We start from the raw sequence: 17,156 nt of genomic DNA on the forward strand, positions 1-17,156 counted from the left end.
ACGTAACCTATGCGCTCTCGTAACGGTATGACAGCACTGACAGCGACGTTGCAATCGGTCGGCTTTGCACTATAAATAAATAACGTAATTTAACGTTCGGGGCATCATCTAGATGAGTTATTGTTATTATTACACTATTGGCATCCCATTGCACTTGGGACTATTGTATTGTTGTGAGGTCACAGTGTCATTTGTTAATGAGATTTGTGGGCGCCATCTCGGAACGGTGACTCAAAATAAGCGTAATCATCTGTTCCAAGAAAAAAGGCGATTAAACCATCGTAAATGAAATGTTGGAATTACGTGCGCGAATACACGCCAAATTAAATTTACACAGAATACTTCGGTAGAATTGAGCAAGTGATAATTATTTCGAAGAAATTAAAAATTTTAGTTGCAGGATATTCAAGGGCACAAGGTCGCTCATGTCACACATCACAAAAAGTGTTCATCAAATGTGATCTCTCTGCTAGACATCTGACATTTGTATAATGTGTTGCATTTCTACCAATTAAATGCAGCATCTTTTAAATCACCTAGATCTAGAATGTCTACAAGAACTTCTCAAATAACTTATCTCCTAGTTTTTATGTCTTTCTCTCTTATAATAGTTGATGGCATTTCGTCCCTGACGTGCAGTTTGCATGTCCGTTGCAGAACTTCAGTGGTTTGGTCAGTATTTTCACACAGATTACTCATCCAAACTCCAAAGAGATAGTGTACAGTGTACTCGGACCTCGAATTGTTTCCAGTTTCAGTGCGTATGCCTTTATTTTGGTTCGCAGGAATTTAAAAACCTGTTTAATTGGTTTTGTAAATACGACAAAGAAGCCGCTGTATAAGTTTTATGTAAAGTCCATTCATTTTGTATTGAACTTTTCAAGGTCAAATAATTTTATTTTTTGGCTTTGTAATTATGTTTTGTAAATAGTGACATGCAGGTAAACACCGTAAACGTTGAATTGAGCATTGCTAAATCACATAATGTTGGTTATATGCATGTCACTATTTACAAAACATAATTACAGTGCCAAAATTTAAATTATTTGACCTTGAAAAAAATGAATGGACTTTACATAACATCAATAGAATTGGTTAGAACTCATATAAGTATTGGTTTTATTTCTTTTATTTACAGTTTTAGAATTCCGCGTCGATCGGTTCACATTTTAAATTCGCGCGAACCAAACAAAAGAAGGTGAAGCTACCGCGGCAAGAATCTTGGACCGCTAGAAACAATGAATTGCTGGTCAAGTGCACTATCTGATTAAATGAGTAATCTGTGCTTTTGTTCCCAAATGTCAAGGACTCAACCTATCTTTTATTTTATTTCAAATTCAAAGGTTACTGAGTAATTCCTTTACAAAGTGCCTTCAATTCACTTTATGAACTTTGTTGCTGTCCATGTTCTCTCTAGTCTTCTCAAATGTTGTTTCAAACAGTCCATTCTCGTCTTTCTTCGAGGCTGACAGTGTCTAAACGCTGTTCAAAAATCAAAAAACCATTCTGGTGCAAATGAGTTATCTGTCACTGTGATAAGTAATAGAAAATGTCATGAAAACTGTGTGTGTTTTGCACCACAATGGTTTTTTGATTTTGAACAGCGTTTACATCTACACCACTATATATTACTAGAGGGACAAGATCCGATGAACTGATATAGTTTTATCAAGAATTCTGCAATGCTGTTTTTGTTAAAATTTGTCTGCTAATAAACTTTGTACAATAAAAAAATTATAAACGAAAAGTGTTTGTTGTAAAACCTAGTGAATTTGTCTACGATGAGGACAAAATTTATGACCTCCAATTAAATAACGCATCAAATCAATAATACATTTCTACACTTAAAGCGTAGCAATTGCTTTCGTTATCAAATTATAACCCAAGACAATTTTTTAGTGATTTGATAAGGGGCTGACAGTGATAACAGCGCTCTACGCATTGCAACTAGTTTACCGACCGAAAAGTCTCGTTAGTGTTACTAGCATAGAGATGGCGCTGTTGCGCTAACCTAAATTCAAGGTTTTGTATATATTGATTTTGATATTTAAATAAGAAGCTAATTCCTGTATTGCAATAACATTCGTATCACCGTCACTAACTTAATTTAATTAAAAGTAACTATTATGTCCGAGTTGAGGAAGCGCAAAGATTCCGATGCGAAAGCCCCAGAATCTGCCGATAGCGACCATGTAAGTACTGAAATAAGTATTTTGTTTGTATTTTCGCTGATTCATATTGCTTGTTTACGTTTTCTAAGGTTTCAAATTTCATGTTGTGCTTGAAGCTCGTCAAAATTCGATTCGCATCGATGTAATTTAAAATAATTGACCACTGTGACAGCTTCAAGTGAAAATGATGACTCAAATTACTTGATTAAAATTCGATTTTGATATTTGTAAAGCGATGTTTTGGGCAGCGCAATTATTATTTGACTAATTTAGGTGGACAGCGAGGACGATAAGCTCGGAGCCGCCGTGAATTTGTCCAAAACTGTTCCCACAGGCACTGACAAGGCCCCTTCTGTGCTCGAATTCTTTTTGCAAGACTTACCAGAGAAATGGCGCAATTGGGTGGTGCGAGGCATTTTCAGCTGGCTGATGATCTCATTCTTCCTCATTGTGATTTATGGGGGCCCCCTTGCTTTAATGATAACTGTACAAGTATTTTTTTGTGAAAAAAAAAAAGCTAACCCTCTATTTGTAGACTTTAGTCGTACAAGTTAAATGTTTCCAAGAAATTATCAATATAGGGTACGCCGTTTACCGTATCCACGGTCTTCCTTGGTTTAGGTCGCTTTCGTGGTATTTCCTGATCACTTCGAATTACTTCTTCTATGGGGAGAATCTCGTCGATTATTTTGGAGTGGCAATAAACAGGACCGTAAGTAAAATCGTTTTTTAATCCCAATCGCGATAACTCTAGTCCTTGCAGGACTTTTTGCGGGGGTTGGTAACATATCACAGGTTTATATCCTTCTGTCTCTACTGTGGTGGATTCGTATGGTTTGTACTCAGTCTAGTCAAGAAATACTACATGAAGCAGTTCTCCCTATTCGCTTGGACCCACGTCGCCCTTCTGATCGTCGTGACCCAGTCTTACTTAATCATCAAGAATATTTTTGAAGGACTCATCTGGTTCATAGTTCCAGTATCCATGATTATTTGCAACGATATTATGGCGTACGTGTTTGGATTCTTCTTCGGAAAGACGCCGCTGATCAAGTTGTCGCCGAAAAAGACGTGGGAAGGGTTCATCGGTGGAGGTTTCTCAACGGTGGTCTTCGGGGTCATGGTGAGTCAATTTTTTTCTCAACAGGACGTAATCGATTTCGTTGACGGAAAAGGAAACGAGTTCCGATGAAAGCGCGTTTCACGTAGAAATTTCGAAATGGATCGATTTGAATTTGTAATTTTTTCGAAATTGAATTGCAAATGGCGCACGGTGCGTTTGGTATTCATTTTATGCCACAGTGAAGGCGCTTAATATCCTGTAATATTCTGCTTTAAATAGTTTTTTTACCGTTTAATTCATTTCAGTGTTGAAATCATTTTTCAAGCGCTGTTCTACGGAAATTTTGATAAAACAAACCAGACTTGTTTGTTTATTATGCCTGAGCTGTTGCACACATGTCCTTGTGATTGTTTAATTTTTTTGAGTGAAATTTCCGAAAAATCTCCAATGTAGATCTAGATCAGAGGTTCCGAAACTTTGAATGTTTGAGAACACAAAAATACGTAATTAAAATTAACAGTTATTTATGTTACATATTTATTTTATTCTATTCATTCGGGCAGATAGAGTTAAGTCTAAGTTTCCTGTGTTATGGAAAATATGTGAATATTAAAATGTGTGGTATTAATTAAATAAAAATTAAAAAAAAAACAATATTTGTGGGAGTAATAGCATTTGTTTATACTTTCCAGACATAAACAATTAGGAAACAACAGTTATAATCGGAGAACGTAGATAAAATAGTCATTTATGCAACAAGTGCAGAAAATAGTACTTTTTTCACAAATGGGAAATGGCAATCCTATTAGCGAAAAAACACACTTTATGCATGAGTTCCAAACAATATTTTTTCTATTAATTGCATTATAAAACGATCAACATCGAAACAAAAATTTAAAATTTGGCGTTTCGAAAGCCAAGGTCGCGAGACAATTCATTTTTTTTTAAATGCGCTCTTACGATTCGGTTATTTCGTCGGACACAATTGTATAACGCCAAAGTGAAATAGTGACACGCGATGGCACTTTTTTTTCCACGCTTTTTAATTTTTTTTTAACTACTGTCGCAAACAGATGTTTTGCGTTATAAAAATTGTGAAATATGGTACAGTTTTTGTGAGAATCGTAGAAAAATTAAATACGTAGTATAATTGTGTAGTTGTGGGTGCTTTGTATGAGACAAGTTTTCGACGCGTTTTTCGCCTTGACTAAAATTTTGACGCTTGCATCCTCAACAGAGGTTCTTCCCCAAATTGTTAAAGGAATCTTATAAGATTTTCAGCGGGTCTAACATTTTCGTTGCAAAGAAATCCAATAGTATGCGTTGCGCAACAGAAATGTAAATTGTTTGTACCATCATGGTTGTAAACGGTAAAAAAAAAGAAACAATTGCAACGATAATGATAGCACACAAGGCTTCTATTATCGGAAAAAGTTATTTTATTATTGGCCTATTTTCGCCTTCGGCAGCTCTGTGTATTTCAAAGTTTATAGGGAATTATGGCATTTTTTTATTCCGTTGAGGCATAAATAATAATTGATGAAACAGGCAAATTTGTACCTTTAAAATTCATTTATGTGAGCGTCTATATTAATTATTTTTGCGGAAACGATTTCGGAACTACCGATCTAGATGCACTTCCGGATACGCCGCTAATTAATTTACCTGGTTTTTAAATTGACATAATATTTCAAGGAATTTCTGTTAAAACGACTGATTCGTCCAAAGTTCAAGCACAAATGTGTCAATGTGAATCAGTCCTCATGTGTCGAATAAACTGGTTACCATTGAAAATGCGCCACTGCTGTGCAGCATTTTGTTAAATGTAAAATATTAAATTAGATAAATCGTAAAGACGGTCATTTTTAGGGGAATACGACGAAACAAAAAATGTACATGCAAATGTTGTATGCCGCATTGCGTATTTGTCTTGCATCTTCCTGTATTTAAAATAGTGATTTATTTTCTTTGTGGCAAGTTGCAGTAGTTAAAATTTTATCTTTGCAAGCTTCTCTGAAATACTGACAGAAGTAGAAAACGACAAAAAAGAGAGGGTGGTTTTATATTTTTTGCTACACGTCTCTTGGTAACGAGTGTTCAAAAATGTTTGTGGTCAAGTAGGCGGTGGTTTTCTCCCTTCTGCAAACGCAGATGGTCTTTTTAATTGATATGTTTTGCCATATTCTTGATTTGATCGTACCTCCATTTACTGTGTTTAAGGACGAACTCACGCTTTTAGTTCATTTTTTTTCTTTTTTTCTAACCTTGTCAACAGTTAATTTCAGTTTCCTGGAGTACGTACTAACGGTGGTCCACTTCCACTCTTTCGACCTACACTTCCTGTTTCTCGAAATATTTGACAGCTGATGAAGCTACGCCATACGTTAATGAAAAAATGAAAACAAAAGCAAGCTCCAGCCTACTTGGCCAAAGATATTTTTGAACACAAGTTGTTACTCTGCTGGGGAAAAGGGGCACCATTGCAGGTCGTAAGATCTTGTCAGTGTATCGTCGAGTATTCAATTTGCTTCTGGTGAAGACTAGATATTATAGAAATTAAACTTGATTGTTCCATATTCCCAGGGGTTAACACTGAGTTTATTTGAGTTGGTTTTTTTCTCGATAATTTCTCGGCTATTCGGACGACTGTCTGGACAGAATTGCAGAAAGTCATTCGGACATCAAATTAATATTACTTCTTGATATACAAGATGTCTTAGAATTAAGTACCTACATTAATTTTAACCGGTAATAGAAACAATATACAGGCTGTTTCCTAAAAAACGCCGTAAGCCGTAGCTCCGTTATTTATTATCTGATTTTAATAAACAAAAGAAGCGATACAATGGTTAAAAAAATACTACCAAAGCGGCTTGATTTTTTTATTTTTTTCAACATTAATTGTTATGTCAAATAAGTGTCACTTTGTTCTTTTAAACGGAAACATATATTTATTTATTTTTATTCGGATTTTTTTTTTCAATTTTCATTAATAAAACATCGTGACGTAATATATTTTTTTTTATTTTCTTGAATTTTTATTGCACAAAAGTCGACGTGTAGACATCGTTAAAATCAGAAAAAAATTGTTTAAGCATTTTATTGCTTCTTTTGTTTATTAAAATCGGACAATAAATAACAGAGCTACGGTTTGCGGTGTTTTTTTAGGAAACAGCCTGTATTTAAAAATTTTTCCTAAACCTTGAAATTATCCAATAAAATGATTGAAAGATTTGGCACAATTTCGTTACCCGCTTATGGGCATTATTTGCTTTGCCGATGCTGATACGCGAAGAAGAAAAAACAAATGCAAGAAAACTTTAACTTGTTTTTTGGTAACTTATGCACAGCGGTTAACTGCTGCGCCGCCGCTTACTGTGACCTATAATGATAAGGGTGGAAGAGAAAAAAGAGAGTCATATGGTAGATATTAAATGAAACAATTGTAGTAATAAAAACACTTATATGCCGTCTGGTAACGTTCCTTCGATTTCTTCGGCAGGAGGAAGGAACATGTAGCGTTTGCAGCCTCAGCAACTTCCATTTCTCTTTCAATTTTGTTCAAATTCATTTTACAAACTTTTGACGCGACGCTTTTAATATTCACGTTTTGTGTAATGAAGATGAAAACCATAGCAACCGGCCACAGACAACACTAATATTGTATTCAAATATTTAAAATTAATTAACCAAAAAGAAACTATGCAATTCAAAATAACTTTGAGAGTGGAAAAAAATTAATAAACAATTCGGGAGGTAAATATTAACCAGTCTCGAACTCTATTGCTAGCCCTCGCTATCGCTCGGGCGCAAACACGTCCTCGACCGGTAAATATTAGTTACCTCCCTTAATCTATATATATAAAACTGAATGTCTGTTTCTTTATTTTGTATGCAAATCTACAGTTTTACTCCGATCTTGATGAAATTTAGTACACTTGATCTTCAAAACAATGAGAAATTTACTGTCTACTTTAATTTTACAAAAACCAACCCCTACTACCATTTTCAACCCTGTTAAGAAAAAAGACAGTTTTTTCGAGTTGGGAATACCCTCACCTTCGCCGCTTCACCCCTATTTCATCCTCTGAGTATATCGTCACCTTCGCCGCTTGACACCCACAGAAAGCAACCCCTATTATCATTTTTAAGCCTGTTAAGCACAAAAAAAGTTTTTTCGAGTTGGAAATCGCGTTTGCATGATATGTTCAGGTGTCATAGTTACATTTGGTTGTCTATAAAAGTAGCAATTTCGCAAAATGTGTTTGAATGATTGTGTTTTACCGGAAGATGTCTTAAATGAAGCAGAACAAGCTTCAAATAGCTTAATACCGGAAAAATCAAAAGGCAGGTATCTGAAATCAAACGAGACAATCAAACAATCTAAATAAGGTTACAACTGAAAATAAAAGTGTTATGTTGGCGTATTTTCATGAATTGGTAAGTCATCCTAGTGTTAGTTTCTTATCGTATTGATCTTTTTGTTTATATAGTCGAAGAAAAAAGTGGTATACAGTAAAGTTTTAATTTCTTCGTAAAAAGACAAACTTCATATTGAAATTACTGCCTTTATCACAATACATGAAAGTAGAAACATAATTTTAAAACATTCTGAAATTTGCGGGCGAAGCCGCGGGTAAAAGCTAGTGTTTAAATAAATATTAAACTGACCCTAATGAATCGCCCATACCTAAGATAATGACAAAATGTCTACCTAAATTTAGTGTATTAATCTGTAAAAATTCTCATGAAGTAATCAGAGTAATCACTAATCATTATTATTCAAAGTGACCGCCGTTATTGTCAATACAATAGTAAAGGCCCCGACGAAATTATTCTTCCACTCTTTCCAACATACCTGTTATTGCGAATTGTTGTGGTAAGATTTTCCACCCGTTCTCTTAAAACTTCTGGGCCCAGGAGCACTCTCACACGCTTCACCATACACTACACACACAATATATTCACTATTCGAAAATAAACGTGCCATTTTCACAAAATTTTAGCTTAAATCACAGAGAATCAACACGCAAACACCTGCCTTTTGCAGTCGGATAAAACTAACTAAACATGTAATCCTTTCTACCTCGGCCGCAGAGCGAAAAAACTTTATTCTAAAAACACAATGTTTTTCTCTGATTTTACAAAAACTGTTATATCACGGACACTGTCATTGGGTCAAATAATAATTAGGAAATAGACAGCTAGTTAATTTATGGGGGGTTAAATAATGAAATGACCATTAGATTTCGAAAAAATGGTACATAACAATTTTGTTGTTCTTGACAAGATCTATCACTGGTTAAAATTAATGTACAGCCGCGAGCAATAAATTTTGGTCGTCAATGTCATGTCAAACTTTGGTTTATGCCCATGTCAACAAAGTTTCAAAAAAAATGAATGAAAAAAATGACAATTAATGCCATACAACATAATGATAGGTTATGATATTTACGACCGTTTTACAATGGAGCATTTTCCATTGCATCAAAGAATGACATTAACGACCAAAATTTATTGCTCGCGACTGTATGTACTTATTTCTGAGACACATTGTATTTTGAGGTCACAAATTTTGTATTGTCTAAAATAAAAACCATCTTGTGAAAGTACATTGTAAAACACACAGTGCTACTGCTTAGTCCTTAATGAAATACTAAATGACAGTAATCACGTTTCAGATAAGAATTTGGCTATTATAACACATTGATTTTTGTTTTTCATAAATAACTTTGATGGTAGTTTTTGATCATAAATAATGGATGTTTCATATAAATTTTTCCAACTATGTTTAAATCGGAGAATTGTAAAGACCAGCGCTCTCTTTTCCTCAAATCAATCTTAAAAGAGAGTGGTTGTATATTATTACTTTAAAGCAATTCAAACTGTTAACGTAGATTTATTACCTAATCAAGATGTACATATTAAACTTTTCTTGCAGAATTTCTGGATATCATTTTGTTTGAACTATTTAACTTATCAAATATTTTATTCTTATTGTCTTTAAACTTGAATTCATCACTGAAGACTTTTTCCCAACTTCTGAAGTTTAGTAAGATTTTTTTTTAATTTGTGTTAAAATTAGTAGTATTTTAATTCACTTTCTCCTAATATTCTTGGTTGAACCTTGTTGCTCCACTTCTTCTGATATTTCAACAATCTTAACTAACAACTTCTAATGTGTCTTTCTTCGTTCCTATATCGTTGAACACATGGACGTTGCAACTGTTTCGTCTGCTGTAAATACATTCTAAAATATATAGAAGAAAAAATAGTAAATGTGGCCATGAGCGACCATGTGTGTGGGTGTTTCTCTTTTGATATACATTTATTATATGCGGTGATAATTAAAAAAAAAAAAACAACGGTGGTGTATTTTTATTCATACGAAATTATTGCATTTATAATTCTATAATTAATCAATAAGAAACTACGACACTCTTTTTCCGGCATTCACATAGACTCAAAATATTGTAGTTTGTTTTGCTTATCAGTTACATAAACTCATCAAAACTGATAACGGTATTGCACAATGAATTTTATAATCACCAATACCAGTTGAACGCTTCGTTAAATAGTCTTTTTTTTTTTGACTTGCCACCATATAGCATGACATTGAATGTTTTATTACTTGTAAGACGATTACAAACTGGAAAAATAATAATTGATACCTTATCAGTCATAGGGTAATTGTTTTAGCATCGCGTGCATAACAACAACTACAATGCACTTTTATGAATTTTTAGATATCATACGTGATGTGCCAGCATCCGTATTTCGTATGTCCGATCGAATACAGCGAGACCCTGGGCCGAATGACCATGGAATGCGAGCCGAGCGCCCTCTTCCGCCCCACCGACTACAGCCTACCCTCCTGGCTGTCAGGAGTGTTGGGAGTAGTAAGTTGTCGTCGCCTCCAATAAAACTGAAAAGCATCAGTCTGTTCCAGTTCGGGGTTTCGACCACCATTTCGCTCTACCCCTTCGTGCTGCACTCTCTCTCACTCTCGGTATTCAGCAGCGTGATAGGACCCTTCGGGGGCTTCTTCGCCTCCGGGTTCAAGCGGGCGTTCAAGATCAAGGTAAGGGCGAATTTCTATTTCGAACGTCATTCAAATCTGTTGTGACAGGATTTCGGCGACGTGATCCCCGGACACGGAGGCATAATGGATCGGTTCGACTGTCAGTTCTTGATGGCCACGTTCGTCAACGTGTACATCAGTAGCTTCATCCAGACCGACAGTCCGCAGAAGCTGCTGTCGCAGGTGCTGTACCTGAAGCCGGAGCAACAGCTGCAGCTGTTCCACATGCTGAAGGAGTCGCTGGAGAACCGTAATATTTTAGAACTTAACAATTGAATCGTGTATTTATTTTAAATATTTATTTGTGCCATTTGTTGTGTTTAAATGAGTTTTATGAATGGTAGTTGCCCTTCAAACGTTTAGGATTCTATATTCTAACATAATGTTTACAATGTAATGTAACGTTGTTTCACCAAGACTTAACCTTAGACGTTTAACCGAGGAAGGATGAGCTACGTATTTTCTGTATAGTATTATTGCGTGTCTGTTGTGTTTGTTCAATTTTATTGTAATAAATGGTTGTTTCCAGAACGGAGTCGTCTTCGATGAAGTGCAATTCGATAATTTTCATTCAAGTTGATTTTACATTCCTTTGATTTTCTTTTTACACGAGCTTCTTTTCTATTATATGAGGGTACAGAGCTGTAGGAAAGGCGCAGATTTAGAGAACGAAACTTTATATTTATACCTATGTAAAATTGTTGTATTTTTGTTGTCAATGTTAACACCGAATAAACATTAAGTACAAATAGATTGGTCGCTGTTTCCTTGCTTCCAATTTGTTTTAACGAGGACAAATCAGCAACGATTGGCACAACTGTTTTTTTCCATTCCAGCAATTAGACTTCGTTACGTTTATAAAACCCGATGATTACATTGCGATAACATCCTCCAAATTGAAATTATTACCTCACATCCTCTCCTCTTGGGAGACAAAAACAGGAAACTCGTCGAATTTAATTCAAATGAAGTTTTTGTCGGTGACAGCTCGTGTCAATCGGCTGCCCTCTGGCGGCAAATTGTCGTAACGAAAGTGTCAAACACGAATTTTTTCAGATATAGTTTAATTAGCAATGGCTACAAGACTAATAAAAATTCAAATAAAAAAATACATAACGTTATAAAATAGTAACAGCACATATAATATGAATAAAACAACTCTACCAACTTCAATTTTATAGCTTACAGCTTTAAACGTTAATACATTAACATACAAGAGTCATAAACTGAATGCGCTTTACAGTTGCTTGCCAACCAAAGCGTCGAGTAGCTTGAGCTTAGCTTTGACTTTTTTGTAAGATACGTAGACGTGTTCGATCGGTAACTTGTCCTCTTTCTGCACCATCCGTCCGTTCTTGTGTTGCACCTCCAACTCGAACATCTTGATCGTCCGCCTCAACTCCTTCTTCTCCTCCGACACCAGCCTGTGTTGCTCGATCAACTCGAACTTGGTGAGGGAGTGCAGGTTCTCGCTTATGGAAGTGTCGGTGTCGCTGCTGTCCGTGCTCGTCATCACCGACGACTTCTCCGAGTCGATCTCGCTCACTTGCGGTGTGAAAGAAGTGATAAAATTCATCGTCTCGTCCTCGTGGATCGTGGCCAGTTCGTTGCCGCCCGTGGTGGACTGGACCTTGGTGATCATCCTCTTCAGAATCCTGTACCTGTCGTATATGGGGCGCGCCATGTTTCTGTCCTCTTTGTTGTCGGGGCGGCCGTGGATGGACTCCAAGTAGAGGAGCGCCTTCTGCACCGCGATTTTCTCGTGGATGAGCTCCTCGTTCGACATTTGCTCCAACACATCGGATCGCTTCGCCACATCGCGTTTTTGCGCCAATTTCTGCAACAGATCTGGTTACTTTCGAGTGGTCAGGTTGGCAACGCGACTTACCCGTTCGATGTCATTTAAAGTGTCTTGCAAATTTCTCGGACTGTTTTGGACCACCACCTCTTCGTCTTGACAGGTAGAATTTGGACAAACGTCGAACAACTGTTTCTGTTCCTTCTTCAATTTGCTCAGCTCCATGTACAACTTTCTGATGTTCTTCTCGTTGAGCTTGTCCGCGTGCGACACTTTGTACCCGTGTTTCGTTTCGAACTCGACTTCATACTTCTTTATCTTCTTCTTGATGCTGTTGATCTGCTTCGTGATCTTTTGCAGTCTTAATTCTAAGGGGTTTTGTGTCTTATTTTCCAACTCGAAATTGGCTTGCTGTATGTCAGGATCAAGGTAGATCCTGTGTGTGGCGATTATCGAATTGCGGGGCGACGAGAGCAGACGGTTTGACGCCACCGACAGCCCCGGCAGAGTCTCTGTGTTTTCGTTGATTTGGTGATTAGCACAAGACAGCAGCGGCTCCGAACAATCGACTTGTTCGTGGAGCGTCGACAGGTCTAGATCTGGGGAGAACTGGCGCACCGGACTCGGAGACCTCTCTTTCTCCTCCCTGTGGAGCTGAAGGAAACTCTCTACAATGATTTCCACGTCATCGGCGTCTTGTTTGGTGTCAACTTGCGCCTCTTTCGCTTCGCTTTTGGCGACTTCGTGGGGGATCTCCGGCTTGAACTTGGGCTTGGGCAAACACCTCGCTTTGGGTCTCCTGCTCTTGTGCGACTTCTTCTTCAGCGCCAGCGGCTTGGAGAACCTCTCGTGCGACCTGCGCTTCTCGTGTTCGCAGTCTTCGTCGTAGATCAGCACCACGTCGGAGTTCTGTCTGTTGGGGGAGACGCTCTTCTCGATGAACTGCGTCAAGTTCACGCTCTTTGGATCGGATTTCTGGAAATCTTCGCTGCTGGAGACCCGCCGGATGGTCTTGTTCTCGAAGTACTTCTTCTGCGTGGGTCGCTCTTCCGAGTTGGAGCGGATCACTTTGCGCTCTTGACACAGCGAGCTGATGCTCTCTTGGCGCTCCTTCCTCTTCCTCGCCTTGCAGGAGGCCTTCGCTTCGTCGAAGCTGAGCGGGATGGGGGCGCTCTTGCACTTGATCTTGCCGAAATCTTTACCGTGCAACGTTCCGGACTTTTGCTGAGATTCTTCTTTTCGGGAGGGACCTTTCATTGTACACTGGCCTATTCTTGGTCTCGGCTGCTGCAAAAATCACGCTCATAGTACTAATTAGGAACGACAGCCGCGCAATTTACGCGTCACATGTCAACGAGCGTGCTAATAAAACTATTGACTCAGACCTTAAATAGATTCCTAATGAAGTATCCCAAATTACTGCTCTCGATAGGGGCGAGGGGACACCGCGCCGAAGCCTCAAAGATGCAATCTACTTATGATGGCGCCGAAATGCTCGATCAAATCAATTCTTAAAGCGATCATAATTTCAAAGTTAAAAAAAACTCGACTGAACTGTCATCACCCCTGGTCCTATGCCAAGTACGTAACTGCTCCAGTTACAATTTTCTATTTTTTTTTTTTCAATTCGAATTGCCCATAAAAGCTGAAATAATCGATATGGAAGTCGCGTGCGCTCAGACTTTTACTCTTCGCAACGCAAAAAATTGTGAGACTGCTACATCAAAAAAAATCACCGTCTATCTCCACTAACACATGCACGCACAGACATTACAGTTTAAAAATATACAGATCTATTTTTACAGTTTCATTAATAATTAAATTAAAAGCGTAGGTAGTGGATCAACAATCACTGCATTCGACCACTACTTTAACTAAACATAAATGTTTACTTTTAATTGGGCGAGATTGGTGGGGTGAGCCTCACCGAATCCGTTGTCACAATTAATTACGAATTAAAGACGCTCGAAATCTGTTTGTTTTGGCCCATTTATCGCATTTGGTATTAAATGGGAGTCGCAACTAATCTTTCCAATTTATCGTCGTTATATTTATTGGGAATGTTTTTGGGTTTGCACATGCTCGAGATAATAATAGAACAGATAACATCTCGAAACAAAATTTGGAAAATGTTTGCCGGGAGCGTGAAATACAGCTGGGAGATGTTTTCCCAAAAATCTGGATGACAATGCACAAACAAGCTATTTTTGTGTTTATTGTGTCCTTTATTGCCCCACAATCCCCACTTGTTTATGAAAATATGCCAAAACATAAACATGATTGTAAATTGTGGGATTAAAATAGATGTGGGAGTGGTGATTAGGGCCGGTAAAAATTGAATGGCGAGTGAATAGAGACCATGTCAGGTGGCTGGGTCTAAATCTGGGAGTGAGGCCCGCTCCACCCACGTCGGGTGTATTTTTACGTGGGTCTTGGGGGTCGACTTAACCTAGGGCGAGGTTACACAAGGTGATACTTACATAGCACTTTTGATGATAACACAAACTCCGCAGAACAGAAAGTCAATCTTATAAAATATGAAGGTTTTATGTTTAAACTAGATGTGTTATGGAAGTTACGAAAAATACAGCATGCACTAGTACGGCAATGATCTGTTGACTTAAGGGTTCATATCCCTATCTCGACACATCGCAAATCTATGGTTGTTTAAGGAAATGAGTGGAAACCAGCCGCAGTTTTAGCATGTGGCTGTTCGATACCACTCGACCACCAACTGCTGGTACTTGGAAGACTGTTGTGTTAAAACACTGCAACAAGAAAATAAACCATCAACACTGGGAAAACATCACAGATTTAATAACTGGAAATGCCCGATAAAATCCATTTTGATAGTGTTTACACCGATTTTTCATTGCCAAATGCGTCACACCGTGCATCTAATAATAACAAACTGACGGAAATAAACTGCTCCCGGTGATGTTACGCGTTAGAACCCGGACCAGTTCACTATTATTTATACTCGGGGGTAAACAATATCGGGGATGGACGGAAAGACGGCGTACTTTTCCACTTTCGACACTCTCGAACGCAGAAACTGGAGGGACTGGTTGGATTTACCTTGATTTAAGCCCATAGTTACACTGGATCAAAAATGCACTGAAAAACCTATATTTCGGAAGTAATGCGAAATTATCGATCCGCTGTGTTCAACATACAATGAACTCGAGTCTAAACCGGCACTGGGGCGCAACGGCGCAACTCACTGTGTCACACAACATGGGTGATATGGAACACGCCGAACACTCTTTTACTCCTTTTACTCGAAAGATTCGCCTTCTTTTCACTTGCTCCTACCGCTGTAAAGGTGACCGTTCACGACGGATTGACAACTGCTATTTGTAAATATTTACTTTAAAAACTAGTCCGCCGGTTGGATAATAAAATAATATTTGAATAAGGATCTTTTCGTAATCTTACAAATATTTTTATCGGAAAGTTATTGCTAATACGCACGTAGCACGATATTCCTCTCATTAAAAATAAACAACTACACAGATTTTAGGTTAACTTCCCTATTTATCTCTTTGACGTGAATGACAGATGTCGATTACTAACGTCACATGTCATCATCATCTGTCATTCATTACCGGCATCGTTCAATTTAAGTTTCATTTTTATCTGCTTAGTGCCATGATTTGCAATTATCGATGAGATCTAAAGGTAAAATCTTTATCCATAAGTAAACTTTCACTGATGCGAACATAAATCACTCCAATCAGAACATGTATTACATTCCATAATGTGCGTTGTGTTTTTTACGAAAATCCGATTATGCGATGTTTATTAATAGATAATAATAACGCAAAAATCTATTTTTGTGAATTTTGACGCGTCTAATGGGAAGATAATCCTTCATTTCAGCTTTCATTGTACAGATTGACTGATTACTCAATATTTTTCAAAATGACATTTGTCATTTGGAAGAATATGACATACGTTATACCGACTGATCGAACAAAGTTCACCGGAACCAGAGCGTCAATGATTTTGATAAAAGTTTCCACTTATTTAGGAGATCTTATCATTTTTGAGTCAGGGATTGTGAAAGAGACCAATTTTATGGACACAACTCGGCAATTTTTTATATCTATCTGAGTCAGCCATAAAACATTATTTGTGCCATAAATAATGTTAACAAAAAAAAAATACAAATAGGTAATTGTTATTAAAACCATAAAACATTCCCGGCCTATTGGATAACACATTCTTTATTAAAACATCTTTCGGAATTTTCCGTTCAGCTCGAAAAACATGTCTAATCTAACATGATTTATGAAAATATTTGAATCGATCAACTCGAGGAAGTTTGGACTTTTTCATCTAAACTGGTGATGATCAAAAGCGATCTTTGACTTGTTCTGAGAACTGTACTGAATTGTTTAGAAATGTCAAAACGGCATCCGCAAATGAAGAAAGACATGTTTGGACTCGATATTTTAATGTGATGCAGCACTAACACAATCATGTTTCGACAAGTAATAAATATAGTTGTAAAGTAGATTAAAAATAATTACCAGCGTAAATATATCAACTGGTGAAAGAAGCAACATGATGATCGATAACACTTGTTGAAAGTAGCTTGTAGGGTCCACTTGACACCTGCTTGCTTTAAACTACCTGAAGACATTTATCTGTGATATCATTTTATAAAAGATTTTCTGGATAAGTAAATAATAATGATGTGTGTTTAACAATAACAAACGTAACTAGTACGGACTAGAACGAACGACATAAACTGGTAACGTGCAGTACCTACTAACATTTTTTACACACAAACATTTATTACGTTAATTGCAAAATGTAAATAATATGTGTACAAAGGGAAAACAAAAAGAATGTGTTTCTTAACCTGACTGACTAATCGTAATAGATTTGTAATGGATATCGGTTGTTTGTGTATCTTGTAAATGTTGACTTTGTCACTTTATTCTATTTGTTTAGAGCATTTTTGTGTGACACAGGAAATTAAATTAGATGTCGTACATTGTCTGGATCTAATAAAAATTCCATTACATTTGTCCA

The 17,156-nt window shown here is 37.1% G+C and overlaps 2 protein-coding genes across 11 annotated transcripts; one reads left to right on the forward strand and one right to left on the reverse strand.

Moving 5' to 3' along the window:
• Positions 1 to 444: 444 nt before the first annotated feature.
• On the forward strand, positions 445 to 11,068 carry Cds (CDP-diacylglycerol synthase). The gene is made up of 7 exons (XM_069049618.1): positions 445 to 2,192; positions 2,445 to 2,657; positions 2,707 to 2,883; positions 2,935 to 3,294; positions 9,981 to 10,133; positions 10,184 to 10,315; positions 10,364 to 11,068. Exons 1-7 carry the CDS (start codon positions 2,127 to 2,129, stop codon positions 10,589 to 10,591), a joined length of 1,329 nt encoding a protein of 442 aa, XP_068905719.1. The 5' UTR covers positions 445 to 2,126; the 3' UTR covers positions 10,592 to 11,068.
• Positions 11,069 to 11,478: 410 nt separating this feature from the next.
• LOC138132198 (protein FAM13A) lies at positions 11,479 to 16,806 on the reverse strand. 10 transcript variants are annotated; one of them, XM_069049611.1, is made up of 4 exons: positions 16,649 to 16,801; positions 14,594 to 14,881; positions 12,204 to 13,400; positions 11,479 to 12,152 (listed from the first exon to the last, which is right to left on the reverse strand). In XM_069049611.1, exons 3-4 carry the CDS (start codon positions 13,368 to 13,370, stop codon positions 11,553 to 11,555), a joined length of 1,767 nt encoding a protein of 588 aa, XP_068905712.1. In that variant the 5' UTR covers positions 13,371 to 13,400; positions 14,594 to 14,881; positions 16,649 to 16,801; the 3' UTR covers positions 11,479 to 11,552. The 10 variants fall into 10 exon arrangements, with proteins under 10 accessions (XP_068905712.1, XP_068905714.1, XP_068905711.1 ...); XM_069049613.1 differs by lacking the exon at positions 16,649 to 16,801 and adding an exon at positions 15,192 to 15,750 and having other exon boundaries at positions 12,204 to 13,397; XM_069049610.1 differs by lacking the exon at positions 16,649 to 16,801 and adding an exon at positions 15,192 to 15,745.
• Positions 16,807 to 17,156: the final 350 nt, after the last annotated feature.

Source organism: Tenebrio molitor, chromosome 5, assembly GCF_963966145.1.
Source record: "Tenebrio molitor chromosome 5, icTenMoli1.1, whole genome shotgun sequence".
Classification (NCBI taxonomy): Eukaryota; Metazoa; Arthropoda; class Insecta; order Coleoptera; family Tenebrionidae; genus Tenebrio; species Tenebrio molitor.

Bases quoted from the DNA above. Each gene is read 5' to 3' on its own strand.
- Cds (XM_069049618.1), top strand. From the start codon at position 2,127: ATGTCCGAGTTGAGGAAGCGCAAAGATTCCGATGCGAAAGCCCCAGAA. The intron at 2,193-2,444 runs GTAAGTACTGAA...TGACTAATTTAG, and splicing joins AATCTGCCGATAGCGACCAT to GTGGACAGCGAGGACGATAA. The intron at 2,884-2,934 runs GTAAGTAAAATC...TAGTCCTTGCAG, and splicing joins GAGTGGCAATAAACAGGACC to GACTTTTTGCGGGGGTTGGT.
- LOC138132198 (XM_069049608.1), bottom strand. From the start codon at position 16,684: ATGTTGCTTCTTTCACCAGTTGATATATTTACGCTG. The intron at 13,401-16,648 runs GTAATTATTTTT...TGATTTTTGCAG, and splicing joins CAGTTGATATATTTACGCTG to CAGCCGAGACCAAGAATAGG. The intron at 12,153-12,203 runs GTAAGTCGCGTT...GATCTGTTGCAG, and splicing joins CTTTAAATGACATCGAACGG to AAATTGGCGCAAAAACGCGA.